The sequence below is a fragment of the Oryzias latipes genome, chromosome 3 (assembly GCF_053564925.1).
Source record: "Oryzias latipes strain Hd-rR chromosome 3, Olatipes_Hd-rR_3.1".
Lineage (NCBI taxonomy): Eukaryota > Metazoa > Chordata > Actinopteri > Beloniformes > Adrianichthyidae > Oryzias > Oryzias latipes.
In genome coordinates this window covers 42,658,286-42,674,296 of record NC_136239.1, presented here as the reverse complement: position 1 = coordinate 42,674,296, position 16,011 = coordinate 42,658,286, and the positions used below count along the sequence as shown (strand labels likewise).

The window sequence follows — 16,011 nt, the reverse complement described above, 5'->3', positions numbered from 1 at the left end:
TCAGATCCAGGGGACAGGACCCCACAGGTCAGTTGCAGGAGGGGAGGACCCCAGAGGTCAAATCCAGGTGAGAGGACCCCACAGGTCAGATCCAGTGGGGAGGACCCCAGAAGTCAGTTGCAGGAGGGGAGGACCCCACAGGTCAAATCCAGGGGAGAGGTACCCCACAGGTCAGTTCCAGGGGAGAGGACCCCACAGGTCAGTTGCAGGGGGGAGGACCCCACAGCTCAGTTCCAGGGGGGAGGACCCCACAGGTCAGTTGCAGGGGATAGGATCCCACAGGTCAGATCCTGGGAATAGGACCCCACAGGTCAGATCCAGGGGGAGGACCCCACAGGTCAGATCCAGGTGGAGGTCCCCACAGGTCAGTTGTAAGGGGGAGGACCCCACAGGTCAGTTCCAGGGGAGAGGACCTTACAGGTCAGATCCAGGGGAGAGGACCCCATAGGTCAGATCCAGGGGGAGGTCCTTACAGGTCAGATCAGGACAGATGTCCTCCAGACTGACAGGAAGGACACCAGCTTTGACATGACTGTTAGTTCTCTGGATGGACCAATGCAGAGTTCTCTGGGTTCCGTCACCTGGGCCACGTTTTGGTCCGTTTAAAACAATCAGAAGCCTGAGTGACAATAATAACGGTCGTTACACCCCCAGATTTCTATTCTTACCATCCTCCCAGATCAACATGGTCAAAGTAAAGCGTTATAAAATCGTTCCCAAATGAGAAACATTGATAATCAATAGTGGAAATTACCATCTGGATTGAAACAAAGTAGCTTTGTTTGACTGTAAGGTAGAAAACGGCCAAGTGCTTCAGCGGACGACACACACGTGATGCAGCAAAAACGGATCAGTCCATCCTTCCTTTAACAGACATGTGACCATTCAGGAGCTGGAAGGTCAGGGGGAGGCCTCCTCTTCTGCTCCACGTGGTCCTTGTTGGGCTGCCAAGGTCCAGGAACCGGCGGGTACGAACCCGTCTGGTCCAGTATTGAAGTCTGTGAGCACTTCAAGGTCCTCCGGATTTCACAGCTTCACTAAGTCTCTGCAAAAGAAGAATTTTTACCACACAGTATTTATTTCTGGGGGAGGAGACCAGGGGGTGGGGCCAGAACCTCTGCATAACCCGGTGTTCTGCAGAGGTTCTGGCCCGCTCTGTTTTGTCTGAGCGGTGGTTTCAGGTTGGAGCTCCATCTGAAGAACCTCCAACCACTCGTGTTTGAAGAATGAAGTCAAACGAGACGACGTGCAGAATCCTCTTTTATTGTGAAGGACAGAGTAAAGGCATGTCAGCGGATGAAAGAGTGGAGCAGAACCGCCAACAGCCTCCTGGTGGTTCTTCCAGAGGTCAATCCGAGCTGCAGGCAGGTAGGATGGTTCCCCGGCAGGAACCGAAGCCCACCCTGAAGCCGTCTCCTTGACAGAAACCTAAAGCAGGAGACAAACACTTGACCTCTACACCTGAGGCTGAAGGTTCAGACCAGAGTTCTTCAGGACTTGGATCTCAGTGGTTCAGTTTGAGAAGAGCCACTCTTCCTTTCTGACCTGTAATGATGACCTCGTCCCCATCGTTCAGAAAGGTTCTGGTCTGTCCTCCGGTTAGGTGGATGTTCTTGGATCCTCTCCATGACAGCTCCAGCATGGAGCCAAAGCTTTCTGGGTTCTGTGGACCCCAATCAGGTCAGTGTCTGTGGAAGAATCATGGAACGTTTGAGGTTCTGCACACAAACTCACAGGTCCACTGATGGTTCCGGAGGCCAGCAGGTCTCCCGCTCTGACGTTGCAGCCATTGACAGTGTGGTGAGCCAGCTGCTGCTTCATGGTCCAGTACAGGTTCTGACAGAGAAGATGGATTTACAAAGAGCATGCTTTCAGGTGAAGGCCCCGCCCTCAGCATGAAGGTGACTCCATAAAGACACAGATAGGAATCAGGTCAGTTACGGGTCACGGCTGTAGGACCACCCATAACCCCCCTCCCCCGCCCATGACCACGCGCTAGAAGGAGGAGTTCAGGTGAAGATCACAGATCCATGCGGGGAATCCAGCGTCCTTCAGACGAACTCTGCAGGACGCCGCTGCTCTTCCACATGACAGCCGGACTCTTCAACCAGGAGAACCCATCAGAACCAGGACCCTCCAGAGAGGTTAAACCTCTGCTGGTCTGGGACCCCCTTGTTGTCCTCCCTGAGAAGCTGAAGATGATTTCTATTTTTGAATTTAGAGTTCCATGTTTGTTTAGCATCGAAGCAGGAATGTTCTAGAAGAAAAACTGCAGCTGAGACAGAGATGGACAGAAAGTCCAGTTCAGAAGAAGTGCTGGTTCTGGTGTGGGCGCGCTCTTACTTTGAAGTTGGAGTTGCAGATGGTGACTGCCTCTGCCATTTCCTGTCCTTGAATGAGAGAAAGGAAGTGGCTTCAGATGTGGAGACACCGTGTTTCTATGTGTTTAAGGAAGCAGGTTTCTGAAACCACCGTTCAGGACCACAGAAACCCGCTTTTGTGACTCAGAAATCGGATTCCTCCGTGGAGATGGTAAAGACAAAGATGCTGACTTACAGAGTGGTTTGTGAAGCCTTTACCTTTCAGCGCCACTGACAGTTGGATGTTGAATGTGTACGGATCTTGGTGCTGGAGGTAAGGAAGCGGTTCTGGATCCTGCAGGAGGAGGAACATTAATGAGAAGAAATCTGAAAGAAACATCTTCAGCTCAACCCGCTCAAAGAACAGAAGTAGAATCCAAAGGCTTCACGGAACGGGCGGCCGACCCATGATCGTAAGATTGCAGGTTCGATTCCCGCCTTGCACGTCCATGAGTCCAAGTGTCCTTGGGCAAGACACTGATCCCCACCTTGCCTCTGGTGGTAGGCAGGCGCCTGTGTTTGGCAGCGGAGCCGCCACCAGTGTGTGAATGTGTGAGTGAATGTGTGTGTGAATGTGTGAGTGAATGTGTGAGTGACTGGGTGAATGGGTCTGTGACTGTAAAGCACTTTGTCCTTGTAGGTAGAAAAGCACTATTTAAGTATACGCCACTTACCAACTTCTTCTGTCTGACACTCCTCCCTCTGACAGAATCTACCTTCCTACCAACCAGAAACAGGACCACAGCTGGGCTGAGAAGGAACAGAACCTGGCTGGACCTACAAGGTCTTAGCTAACTAAACAGACTTAAGGAGAAACCAACCCAGCCGACCCCTGACAGCATCCATGTTGGCAGAGATCATACCTGGACAGGATTTGGCTCTGCGAAAGGTAAGAGCGCCTCCATGGGGACCACCCAGGGAGAGATGGTTGTCCCGAAGTTTTTCCCCAGAAAAGGTCCAAGAGGAACATACTCCCAGGCCTGGATGTCCCGAGCTGAGAGGGAAAACATAGACATTCACCGTGTGAAGACAGTCTGAGTTTCCATGAGGACACAGGGAGTAGATGCTGTAGGAACCAGAAAAAGACTGACGATGTTCCATGCCACTGAGAGTCGGCCCAAAGGTTCCTGTAGAACCCAACAACATGTCTGAGCGGTATCTTCACCATCAGGAGCCGCGGCTCTGAGACTCTAGATGAATCCATCTGGACCTGAGGATTCGCTTGGACTGTGTGGGATCATTAACTCCAAGGTCTCAGCCTGGTGCTCTGATCTGCTTCCTAAAACCCTGAGGCTCCTCCTGATGATCCAGGATGTGAGACCAAATTCTGCCCCTACCCTCTGACTCGTAGGGTCATTTGGAGCTGTAGTGGTGTCTGAAAGTGTTTTTAAGGAGGAGCCGTAGCGCCTTTAGGCTGGGTATCCCTCCGCCTGTAGGGTGTTCCGCGTGGCGCTGGCGTGGAGGAGAAACGCTTTTTTTTACATTGGCGTGCTCTGAAGCACAGAAGTTTACGTTTAAATGTCAGTAATGACTTTTTGTTTTAGCGTGACTTTTTAAAGTTATCAAAACGATGTCAGGTGCGTTTTCAGAGCGCTGGCAGCTACTCGCTAACGTGGATGACTGGCAGCTGTTGATGACATCATCATCAGCAACATCCGGCTTAGAAGACACTATTTTCCACATCGCTCTGCTTGGAGGGATAAAGGACGGGAGAAGGGGGGGGGGGGGGGGTGAATAATGGGTTTGGCCTTACCGCTCCAGTCATTCATCAGAACCAGGCCAAAGATGTGCTCGTGGGCCCTGCTGATGGGAATGGGCTCCCCGAGCCGATTGCCTGCTCCGATGAAGAAGGCCTGAAGACAGAGAGGAAGAAGGACATCAGACGTCAAACTGTCTGGACTTTAGTCTGAAGGAAAATACAATCATTAAGCATTTCAGCAACATTCAAAAAGACAAATGCTTTATTCATCTCTGAAAGGGGAATTCAAAAATCCGTTTCTGCTACCGGAGTTAAAAATGCATCATAAAAAAATGAAAAGAAATCCATCATGTCGGAAAGTCCATGTTGGTAATCTTTCATTTGGAGATGGCTGGCTCTCCTGCTCTGAGGCACACCAGGGTGGAAATGTTTGATTCCCACTGAAGTTCGGGAGTGTTCCCCACCTAACACCCTGAGAAAACCACTTCAGACCAACCCTGATGTGCAGGAACTCAACTCCAGGTCACAAGGTGCTGTCAATGTCATCAAGACTCCTCCAACCCTCATGCTGAAACAGCTGTGTCATTTGTGACCCCACCCTACACGCCACCTAAACCCCCCGCCCTACATCCTCCACCCCTATATCCTCTGCACGGTTCCAACAGTGTTTAGGAGACAGAGCCCTTTCAAATGAACCGGTTTGGTTCCCATCTCTACTTCTGGACTAAGAAGATTCCGGAAGTAAAGTCTGCGAACAGGCAGGCAGCATCCTGCTGGTCAAACTGTGGAGATGGATTTGTGGTGAAAATTATGAGATGGAAACACAAGGTCATCCACAGAATTGGCTGCTGTGTCAGACCGGTCCTTGCTGAAATGCAGCGACTTCAGGTGAACACTGAACTCACCATCTCCAGCTCGATGTCCAGCTGCTTGGATGGACCAAAGATTGGAGGTTTTGCTGTGAAGAGAAAATGGTAAATGCCGTATCCTTGTACAGAGCTTTCCAGTCATTCCCACACCAACACATTGACACCAACAGTCCACCAGAGGCAAGGTACGGTTCAGTGTCTTGCCCAAGGACACTTGGGCAGGCAAGGCTGATTCTGAACTTGCAATCTTCCGATTGGAGGTCGACGTCCTACCGCCGCACCACAGCCGTCCCAGAAAAGGCTGTCAAAGTCTGATCAGATGTTTGTGAAATTGTCTTTCCTAGTTGCTGTTTTACGTTGGATTGGTGTTTTGTGAGTGACAGGTTTGTTCTAAACCAGGCTTAGACCGCTACGGCGTCCTGAAGGAAGCAGCTTCACTGCAGCTCTGCTGCTGCAGGAAGCTGTGAGCTACCTGCTGCTGTGGGATCGGCGCCGTGTGAGGACATTGTTTGTGATCAACTAAAAGACTATTTAACGATTAAAGAACTTCTTTCAATGCTGCAATCAGGTTTCAGGAAGGAACGCAGCACAATCACAGCCGTCAACGACATACTTCTTGCTCTTGACATAAAAAGCAACATTGTGCTTCGCTTTTTATTGATTTGTCTAAAGCCTTTGATACTGTGGACCATGGGGTTTTAATGCATCGGCTTAGCTGTTTTGGATTCTCCAATACTGTGCTTTCCTGGTTTAGAAATGACTTGAATGAAAGGACTCAGTGTGTTAAATGTGATGGCTTGTCCTCTGAATTTTTAAATGTCCACAGGGGGGTGCCACAGGGTTCAATATTAGGACCTCTACTTTTCATTTTATATATTAATGAACTAGGACAAGATCTTCAAGATGCTAATATTCATCTTTATGCTGATGACACAATTATCTATTGCTTTGGACCAACTCCAGCAAAAGCAGTTGAATCTTTGCAGAAAGCTTTTGATAATGTGCAGCTTACACTTCTGCAATTGAAACTTGTCCTAAATGCTGAAAAGTCCAAATTCATGTTCTTTTCTAATGCCAAAAAGGTGCCAGAAGATCTCCCTAAGATTCTCACTCTTCACAGAGATGCTATAGAGCAAGTACATGAGTACAAATACCTTGGGGTTTTACTTGATGACTCCTTGACATTCAAGCCCCACATTGAAAATGTTGTGAAGAAACTAAAACTGAAATTGGGTTTTCTTTTTAGAAATAAGCTTAGCTTCTCTTTCAAAGTAAAAAAACGGCTTGTGACGGCAACATTTCTATCTGTTTTAGACTACGGGGACCTTTTGTACATGAATGCTACAAATCGTTGTCTTTATAGATTAGACTCTGTGTATCATGCTGCTCTGAGGTTTATCACCAATAGGAGAGCATTAACACATGACTGTGAACTGTACTCTCGTGTGGGGGGGTCATCTCTGTCCACAAGAAGGCAAGGACACTGGTACACTTTTATTTACAAGGCCATGCTTGGACTGCTTCCCTCCTACATTGGAGATTTACTAACGAGGAGAAATGTTGATTCATATTCATTGCGTTCAAACGATCAACTGTTGCTCAGTGTTCCATTTGTCCGCACAGAACTGGGAAAAAGATCTTTTCCTCACGCTGCTCCCACGTCATGGAACACACTGCAAAAAACCTGGAAGCTCCCTGAACTTATCTCTGTAAATGATTTTAAAGACAGACTGGGAGCACTGGAGGTCAACCCCTTTAAAGGTCTTCTTCCACTTTCGGCTTCTCCCATCAGGGGTCGCCACAGCGAACAAGTCGCATGGTAAATTTTGGCAATGTTTTACGCCGGATGCCCTTCCTGACGCAACCTTCTCTAACCGGGCTTGGAACCGGCAGAGGTAGAGAAGGGAACAGGGAGCAGCCTGGAGTCGAACCCGGGTTTCACGGATGGAAGGCGCCGCAAACCAGCACGAGCTAAACTGGCCCCCCAAACTCCTTTAAAGGTAACTGTTTTTATAATTGAAATTGTAATTGTATTCGTTGATTATGTCTGTAACTTTTTGCTGCCTAGTGGCCAGGACTCCCTTGTAAAGAGGTTTTTAATCTCAATGGGACTTTCCTGGTTAAATAAAGGTTAAATAAAAAATACAAAATTACTTTGGTCAGGCCTCATCTGGCCCCGAGGACGACGGATGGGAGTCCCAGAGACCACCACAGACGAGGCTCTGCCATGGTACCCCACCGGAAGCCTCAACCTGCCAACCCCCCCAGGACAGAGATGATGGTTCAGTCTGAGTAGAAGGACAGGTACACCACTAACACCCCCACCCTCCCCCAACTGACACAGGTGATTGCTGTCCCAGCAGAGCTCTGCAGCTCAGTCCCAAACCCAAAGCCCACATAGCTGCTGACATTCTGCTGTCCAGGAACCCTGTTCCAGAAGGTTCTGTCTGGAAGACCTGAACACACATCCATGGATAACTTTATGGATAGGAACAGAAAAGCTGTTCCTGCCACACATGTAGCCTCTAGATGGCACTGTTCTTCAAGAAGACAGATGGAGGCGGCCTCTTCATGTTTTCCAGATCATCAAACCATAAGTGAAGTGGTTCATACCAGTTTGGCATCAGGGCGTTGTCCTTCCCGCGGAACATCACGCCTACGTTGGTGGCGTGGTCTCTGGATGAGTAGAAGTCCGTGTAGTCACCTGTGATGAAACCAAACATCATCCTCTTTGTGGTTGCTTACAGCTGCAGTAACCCCCCCACCCCCCATGTCAGAAGCATACCGATGTCTGCAGGAAGGTGCATGATGGCTGCACTCTGATGGACGAAGGCCCTGCAGGACAAGACAGCTGTCAAAACATCTCAGATGTTCCCCATCCCATTTCTGGCCTCTGCACTCTCGGGGGTGGGGGGTGGAGGGGGGGGGGGGTTGGTAAATTTACCTGACAGCAGAAATGGGCTGAAGGTCAACTGAACTGAGGCTTTCATTCCACACTCACAGAGTTGAACATGCATGTCCACAAACACCTCTGCTCTAGAACTCACCAGACTGGACCCTCAGGACAGAACTGGACCCGCAACACAGACAAGAACCAAGAAGCTGAAATGACGTCATCAACATCCACACATCAAGCAGAATCATTGAGAACCTTCAGAAAGCTGCAGGTCCTCAAGCACCAAACCGCTCATGAAGAGGAGCTACAGCTACCTCTCTCCCGCTAGCTTACAGCCCCCCACACCCCCAACCTAACATCATCGCTGCAACCAAAATGGCAGCAATATCAAAGTTATCCAGCCGTCTAGTTTAGATCCAGATTCCAGCTCAGACCAGGAAAACAATGACGTTCATGGATCTGTTGGTCTGCAGGTGGAGGATCAGAAAGGGGGGAGCTTGGAGACAATGCCCCCCAGACTGTAGCACCTACATCACAGATACAAGCTTTTTCAAACTGCATTCTTTCTTCTGTTCCTGATTCACAATTGGAATAAAGAAATAGTCAGAAATGCAGTTTAATCATGATTTTCTTTATGAATGTCCCAGATAGATAGATAGAGAGAGAGAGAGAGAGAGAGAGAGAGAGAGAGAGAGAGAGAGAGAGAGAGAGAGAGAGACACAGACAGACAGACAGACAGACAGACAGACAGACAGACAGACAGACAGACAGACAGACAGACAGACAGACAGACAGACAGACAGACAGACAGACAGACAGACAGACAGACAGACAGATAGATAGATAGATAATACTTTTCCAAAAAGGCAGCGTACAGAAGAACTACAGACTGACCTGCTGCGAAGGCTCACATCATCCCTCAACTTGCTCTCACTGGTGGACAGCAGCGTCTGTAAGCTTCTCCTGGCTTCCCTCCAGGCCTCAAAGCCAAGATCCATGAAGGCGTTCAGTGTGGACTACAAAGAAAAGTTTCAGGCCGGTTCTGTTGGACCTGTCCTGCAACTAGTTCTAACCCATTTCAATGGTTCTACCAGGGGTGTAACGTTAGTTTTAACAACGATTCCATTCATAGCATCACTGTATGGTCACGTCTTTGCTAAAGTCTTTCCACATATTGGTCTGGAATGATGGACTGATCCGTTTTTGCTGCATCACGTGTGAATTGTCTGCTGTGATTGGTCGCTTTTACCTTGGCGTCAAATTAACCTACTGTATTTTCCATTGTTGATAGAACTTATTCATCTAATTTTGAATCATTTTTTAATGGTTTTGGACGATTGGGTTTTGCCTCAGACGGATAGATCTGGTTGGATCGTAGGAACAGAAATTGATACAACGTTACACCTCTGGTTTCTACATGCGTTTTTGGAACTAGTGAAGTTCTGGAAGAGAACTTTGATGTTGATGAAAAAAATGTTTTTTTAAGGTTTATAGAATGAATGACTCCGCCCAGAAGAACAGTGGGAGGAGCTTCACGCTGAACATTAATGACATCTCCATCAAAGACCTTATGTTGATGTTTCTGAAAAGGAGCAGGTCAGTCTACCAAATACCTGCGCAAAGACCTCCTGGTTTCTGGACATGATGGGTCCGTCAAACAGAGACCTGATCACGCTCAGGTCCAGGATCTGGTCTCCAATGGCAACTCCAATCCGATGTTTGGGCTGCAGCAGGAAACAACAACACAGGTGCTCGTGAGTCCTTGTCTGTTCGTGCACCGCATGACCCTGAGAACCAAAGGCTGCAGCAGCAAACATCTGGAGGAACATCTGGACTCTAGCAGGGTGAGGAAAGGCGCAGAGGTTCAAAGGACAGAGAAGCGTTGACCTCACAGTGGACAACAGCTGAAGACTCAGAACATTGGCAGAGCTGAAAGCTGTCGCCCTGACAGGACAAAGGTAACTTCTCTGACGTGGAATTCATCTCCATGAAAACCTTCAGGATGTCTGTTGAACTCCGGCAGGAGGACTTACGGTGTCGGGTGTGGAGAAGACTCCATAGGGAAGGTTCTGGAAGGAGAAGTCACAGTCTGGACCCACCCTGATGAAGGACATGTCTAGGGTTCTTGCTGCCGAGCTCGCTGTGTTCAGAAGGATGAAGGCCTGACGCCTTCCAGATGTTGAGCTGGACATAAGTCCCGCCTTCCACAGCTCAGCCAATCAGAGGCTGCTGTTGGTGTCCTCCCTGCTGCAGCTGCTGAACATGACTCAGCACAAATGCAGACCTCTTGAGGCTCAGTGGGTGGGCGTCTGTCTGTAATTCCCCATATTTTACTCAACTGAACAGATGGGGGGAGGGGGGCTGATTCATTCAATCGGCTTGAGACCGTTTTTGATCAATATTCTCCATCAGTTCAGTCCTGGGGAGGGACAGGGATCGACTCTGTAGACTTCCATGTTAGAGTTGTAAGGACATTTGAGCATGCGCGTGCTTGCTTTCAGATGATCCGGATTTACGACAGTGTCGGAAACAGTTTCTACTTTTGAACGTTTTCAGATAAAATCTGTTGACATTAGTTAGCGCGTGACCTCATTCCGGGAGGGGGCGGCCGGCTGTCGGTTGAACTTTAACCGCTCTGCCCCGCCCGCCGGTCCCGGGGGCCGTAAAGCATGTCCGCTCTCATGGCTGCCAAACACGCGCTCAGGCGGGAGATGAAGCGGCGCGTGGCCGCGCTCAGCCCGGACGAGAAACGGCGGCAGTCCCGCGTGCTCTCGCAGAAGGTGAGGGAAGCGGGGGGAGCCAAGGTAGACACCACGGACACGCGTCAGCGCATGCGCGAAAGCCGTAAAGCTGTGGGCGAGTAAAAATAGAATAGCAAACCGGAAGCTTCCGAATTTCACAAACTTCCCTTTTTGAGAGGTATTGTCGCTAACGGATACGTTTCTTTGTTTCCATAGAAATAAAGAAAAAAACAGGCAGGCTCCACCCACTGGATTGGGTGGGTGGAGCCTGCCTCAGCCAAGGAGGTGCATTCTGGGAACATTTAAAGACTAAAGAACACAGAACATGAAAAATAAAGTGTTTTTAAATCTATAACTTTATCCACTTTCCCGTTTTCTAAGTGGTCCAAACAGATCAGAGCTGCAGAACAGATGTTTTGAATCTTTTGACACATGAGGGGTATTTTTGTGGAAACCCCTTTTGGATTTGAGGATAAACTTTATTCATATTAATTATGCTTGCACACATTTCTTGTTTAATTCAATCAGTCAAATTTATTATTTTTATAGCTCATTTAAAAGCACGAGTAACGATAAAATTAAATATAAATACAACCATTAAACAATAAATAAATAAAAGAAAAAAATAAGACCAACAAAATGGGGCTCTCACCAGGGATGGGGTTGGGGACAGAAGATCAGAGGCCCCCCTTCCCTGTGTAACCTGTGTGTGTTGGGAGTGTATATTGTTTGGGGGTAGAGGGGTGTGTGTAGTAAAGGGGGCAGTTAAAATTGATGGGTAGGGTACAGCGAGGACACCTCCTGTTTGCTCACAATGATGTCCCAGTGGAAAGTCCACTGGAAAGTTTTGTCCTGGTTGACGCCGTTTCACTTGGCCGAGTTCTCTCCCAGTTAAAGCCAACCACCTTTTAGACCCATCCCCACATCGTCGTTGAAAACATTTTAGGACTTTTTTGGGTCTGCGCTTTTAAAGATAGTAGATGACTCTCTTCAGACGGGCGTCTTCCCTGCTGCCTTAAACAGCAGTGGTGAGGCCTCTTCTGAAGAAGACCAACTTAGATTCAAACAACTATAACAATTATCGTCCAGTATCCAACTTACCATTTCTTAGTAAAATGATTGAAAAAAACGGTTTTAATCCAATTCAATTAGTTTTTAAATAGAAATAACATTCTTGAAAAATATAAGTCTGGTTTTAGGACAAACCCCAGCACATAGACGGCCCTTGTTAATAGTAAATGACATTAGATGCAACCTAGACTCTCAGAAACCTTCAGTCCTGGTCCTACTGGATCTCAGTGCTGCATTTGAAACAGTAGATCACAGTATTTTACTCAATAGACTGAGAGGTTTGGGCATCTCTGGTACCGTTATGAAGTGGTTTTACTCCTATCTCACAGATCAAAGATTTTATGAAGGTATGGATACTTGCTCCTCAAAGATTTTTTAAATCAATTGTGGGGTCCCCCAAGGTTCAATTTTAGGCCCAATACTTTTTAATTTTTACAGGCTGCCAGTGGGGGACGTCATCAGGAGGCGTGGCGTTTGTTTTCACAGCTACGCTGATGACACTCAACTCTACATCGCTGTGTCTCCTGATGATGAAGAGTCGGTCAACACACTCTGAAAATGCATTTTAGACATTGAGTCATGGATGGCAGAGAACTTCTCACAGCTAAACCAGGAATAAACAGAGGTTTTAGCGATCGGTCTGAGGACAAGAGAGAGATAGTTTTATCTAAACTAAAGAATTACAAAACTTCTCAATGTGTGAGAAACTTGGGCGTTATTTTTGACTCAGAGATGGAAATTATCACACAAATTATAAACATAACAAAAACAGGATTTTTTTCATCTTAGAAACATTGCCAGGCTCCGCCCATTTGTCTCTCTTTCCACCACAGAGGATGCTTTTATTTCCAGACTAGATTACTGTAATGCCTTGCTCTCTGGTCTCCCCAGCACAAGGATATCAAACCTTCAACTGCTGCAAAATTCAGCCTCGTGTGCTGATGAGGACCAGGGGGCGGGAACACATTACACCCATTTTAAAATCGCTCCATTGGCTCCCTGTGCTCTTCAGACTTGATTTTAAAGTTCTTTCATTGGTTTATAAATGTTTTTATGGTCTTCATATTTATCTGACATGATTTTAAAGTATGAGCCCTCGCTGGGATCAGAGAGCCTTTTGGTTATCCCAAAAGTTAGAACAAAAACGTACGGCGAGGCCTCATTCAGTTTTTATGGACCTCACCTGTGGAACAGCCTCCCAGCATGCATCAGGGCCGCGGAGACTGTTCATGTTTTTAAAGGAAGGCTTAAGACCTACCTTTTAAATTTAGCTTTTAATTGCAATTTAGCAATTTATTTGATATTTTATTTTCTCTTTTTAGAAATTTGAAATAATGTGTTTGTGTATATAGCAATTTTTTTTAATCAATATATTTATTAATTTCAATGTATTTAGTCACTTTTACTAAATACATTGAAATTAATATATTTAGTAAAAGTGACTAAATAGGTAGTTTGCCATCTCTCAGTGGGTGGAGTGTCCCTGCCCCAGGTGGAGGAGTTTAAATACCTTGGGGTCTTGTTCACGAGTGAGGGAAGATCGGAGCGTGAGATTGACAGGCGGATCAGAGCGGCGTCCGTAGTTATGCGGTCGCTGTATCGGTCCGTTGTGGTGAAGAGAGAGCTGAGCCGAAAAGCAAAGCTCTCAATTTACCGGTCGATCTACGTTCCAGTACTCACCTATGGTCATGAGCTCTGGGTCATGACCGAAAGAACGAGCGGCTGAAATGAGCTTCCTCCGTAGGGTGGCTGGGCGTTCCCTTAGAGATGGGGTGAGAAGCTCGCTCACCCGCGGGGAGCTCGGAGTAGAACCGCTTCTCCTCCACATCTAAAGGAGCCAGTTGAGGTGGCTCGGGCATCTAGTCCGGATGCCTCCTGGACGCCTCCCTGGAGAGGTGTTCCGGGCATGTCCCACTGGGCGGAGGCCCCGGGGAAGACCCAGGACACGCTGGAGAGACTACGGCTACGTTCACACTGCAGGCTGAAACGACCCAATTCCGAATTTTTTGCCCCTAAGCGGCCCAATTCCGATCTTTTCATGACAGTCTGAATTTGTTTGTCTTGACCTTTTGTTTTTAAATGTCATCATGTAAAGCACTTTGAATGCCTTGTGTTGGAAAAGTGCTTTGAAGTACCCCCCCCCCCCCCACACACACACACACACACACACACTCCTACATGTCAAAGGTGCAGTTCATACCAAGAGAAGGGGGCCCTTAATCCGTGCTGCAACCAATGGGAGGGGGACTACAGCCAGGTAGCCCCAGCCCCAATGTGCATCACGGGCTGACCCCCCCCCCCCCCCCCCCCCCCCCCATCACTCTAATAGGTTATGTGAGGAAGAAGGGCTGTTCAGGGACAGCGTTCAGACTGACCCCCCATTGATGAAACAGCCATACCCCAAGCGCTGGGCCCAAAGTCTCCCCAGCCCAGGGGCTCCATTGCAAGAAGAGCAGACTTCCCAGGTTCCACCCCCTCCCCACACAAAGAGAGAGAGGAGTAAAGTCAGAGCAAGTCCCAGGGGCAAGCCCAGACCCCCGCCCCCAAATGCAGCCCCAGTGAAAGCTCTGGTCAAGGACAGACCAGTTCACCAGTCAGGGTGATTGTCTCAGTGAAGACCCCTCCCCACCAAGCATCCATCCCATCCTGCTAGTGGATGGGATGGATTTTTTTCCCCCACACACAGCCCCTCCCCCACCCAGTATTCAGAGTTCTTGGTTTCTTCATGCGTCTTCACCTTCAGTCCTACTGTTAAACGGTGGTTTGGGGGCTGTTAGCATCGTTAACACCTTTAGCATTGTTACTACCTTAAGCATCGTTAACACCTTTAGCATTGTTAGCACCATTAGTATTGTTAGCACCATTAGGATTGTAAGCACCATTAGCATCGTTAGCACCGTTAGCATCGTTAGCATCGTTAGCACCATCAGCATTGTTAGCAACATCAGCATCTTTAGCACCGTTAGCACCATTAGCTTTGTTTGCACCTTTAGCATTGTTAGCATTGTTGGCACCATTAGTATTGTTAGCACCATTAGCATCGTTAGCACCATTAGCATTGTTAGCACCATTAGCATTGTTAGCACCATTAGCATCTTTAGCACCGTTAGCACCTTTAGCTTTGTTAGCACCATTAGCATTGTTAGCACCATTGGCATTGTTAGCACCATTAGCATTGTTAGCACCATTATCATAGTTGGCACCATCAGCATTGTTAGCACTGTTAGCATCATTAGCTGTTCACATTGAATCATAATTTTCCACATGAAAACACAAATTCTTTCAGCCTTAGTTTGAAAGGAAAACTTTTTCTAGTATTTTCCTTTGCTTAGAATTTGTGAAGAACCCATAGACGTTCTGAACTCCTCTTTGCTTTGGCTCCGCCCCCCACTGCTGTGTTGGCTCCCAGCTGTTCGCCCACCCCAAGTACGTGTCGTCTGAGCGCGTGGCCGTGTTCCTCAGCATGGACGATGAGGTGTGCACCAGAGACATCATCGCAGACCTTCTGGGGCGGGGCAAGAGCTGCTTCATCCCGCGGTACGACGGCGGCGGCGGCTCCCACATGGACATGCTGAGGCTGCACAGCCTGGAGGACATGGACGGCCTCCCCCTGACGTCCTGGAACATCCCGCAGCCTCCGGACGACGACCACAGCCGAGAGGAGGCCCTCAGCTCAGGTCAGAAGGGCCTGGGAACCGCGCCTGGTTCCTAGCGCTTTGAGTGTCTAAAGCTATGTTCTTCTGCAGGAGGCCTGGACCTGATGCTGATGCCGGGCCTGGGCTTTGATCGGGCCGGCAGACGTCTGGGACGGGGGAAAGGCTTCTATGACGCGTACCTGAAGCGCTGCAGCGGACACCCCCGCGGGAAGCCCTACACGCTGGCGCTAGCCTTCAAAGAGCAGCTGTGTGAGGAGATCCCTGTGGACGCCAACGACGTCCTCATCGATGAAGTCCTCAGCGAGGAGGTCCAGTAGAACCTGCACGGCTGCAGGTCTACCGGGGGGGGGGGGCAAAGCTGGGTCCAGATGTGTGTGTGAAACAAAGAGCTGTTGGTGTTTGTATGTCAAATTTCATGAACTCATTAAAATCTCTTAAGGAAACAGGAGAACGTTGTGTCTTTGAGAAGCTGAGGTTCCACAAAGGTTCTGAGCAGATACTAAGGAGGGGGGGCATTGTGGGTCAACCAGACAGAACTTTGTTGGTTCTTTAACACTATCATGTGCTTGTGATGGATCAGTCCTGAAGACCAGACCATTAGCCCCTCATCTGCTGTTCTCCTTAAGGAACTGTAGAACCAGAACGTCAGTCAGGATAAGAGGGGGGGGGGTTATGGGAAATGAAGTATCTGCATCTTCATCTATCGCGGCATGATGACG

At 48.4% G+C, this 16,011-nt stretch overlaps 2 protein-coding genes across 3 annotated transcripts; one reads left to right on the top strand and one right to left on the bottom strand.

Moving 5' to 3' along the window:
- Window positions 1-1,247: 1,247 nt before the first annotated feature.
- On the bottom strand, window positions 1,248-10,321 carry fah (fumarylacetoacetate hydrolase (fumarylacetoacetase)). The gene is made up of 14 exons (XM_078944819.1): window positions 9,858-10,321; window positions 9,438-9,548; window positions 8,719-8,840; window positions 7,714-7,763; window positions 7,542-7,632; window positions 7,083-7,180; window positions 4,965-5,017; window positions 4,114-4,213; window positions 3,224-3,354; window positions 2,580-2,655; window positions 2,344-2,390; window positions 1,735-1,836; window positions 1,546-1,663; window positions 1,248-1,428 (listed from the first exon to the last, which is right to left on the bottom strand). Exons 1-14 carry the CDS (start codon window positions 10,014-10,016, stop codon window positions 1,349-1,351), a joined length of 1,338 nt encoding a protein of 445 aa, XP_078800945.1. The 5' UTR covers window positions 10,017-10,321; the 3' UTR covers window positions 1,248-1,348.
- Window positions 10,322-10,461: 140 nt separating this feature from the next.
- Window positions 10,462-15,743, top strand: mthfs (5,10-methenyltetrahydrofolate synthetase (5-formyltetrahydrofolate cyclo-ligase)). 2 transcript variants are annotated; one of them, XM_078944821.1, is made up of 3 exons: window positions 10,462-10,604; window positions 15,046-15,313; window positions 15,383-15,743. In XM_078944821.1, the coding sequence occupies exons 1-3, from the start codon at window positions 10,494-10,496 to the stop codon at window positions 15,607-15,609; spliced, it is 606 nt and encodes a 201-aa protein (XP_078800947.1). In that variant the 5' UTR covers window positions 10,462-10,493; the 3' UTR covers window positions 15,610-15,743. The 2 variants fall into 2 exon arrangements, with proteins under 2 accessions (XP_078800947.1, XP_078800946.1); XM_078944820.1 differs by having other exon boundaries at window positions 10,492-10,628.
- The last annotated feature ends 268 nt before the right edge of the window (window positions 15,744-16,011 follow it).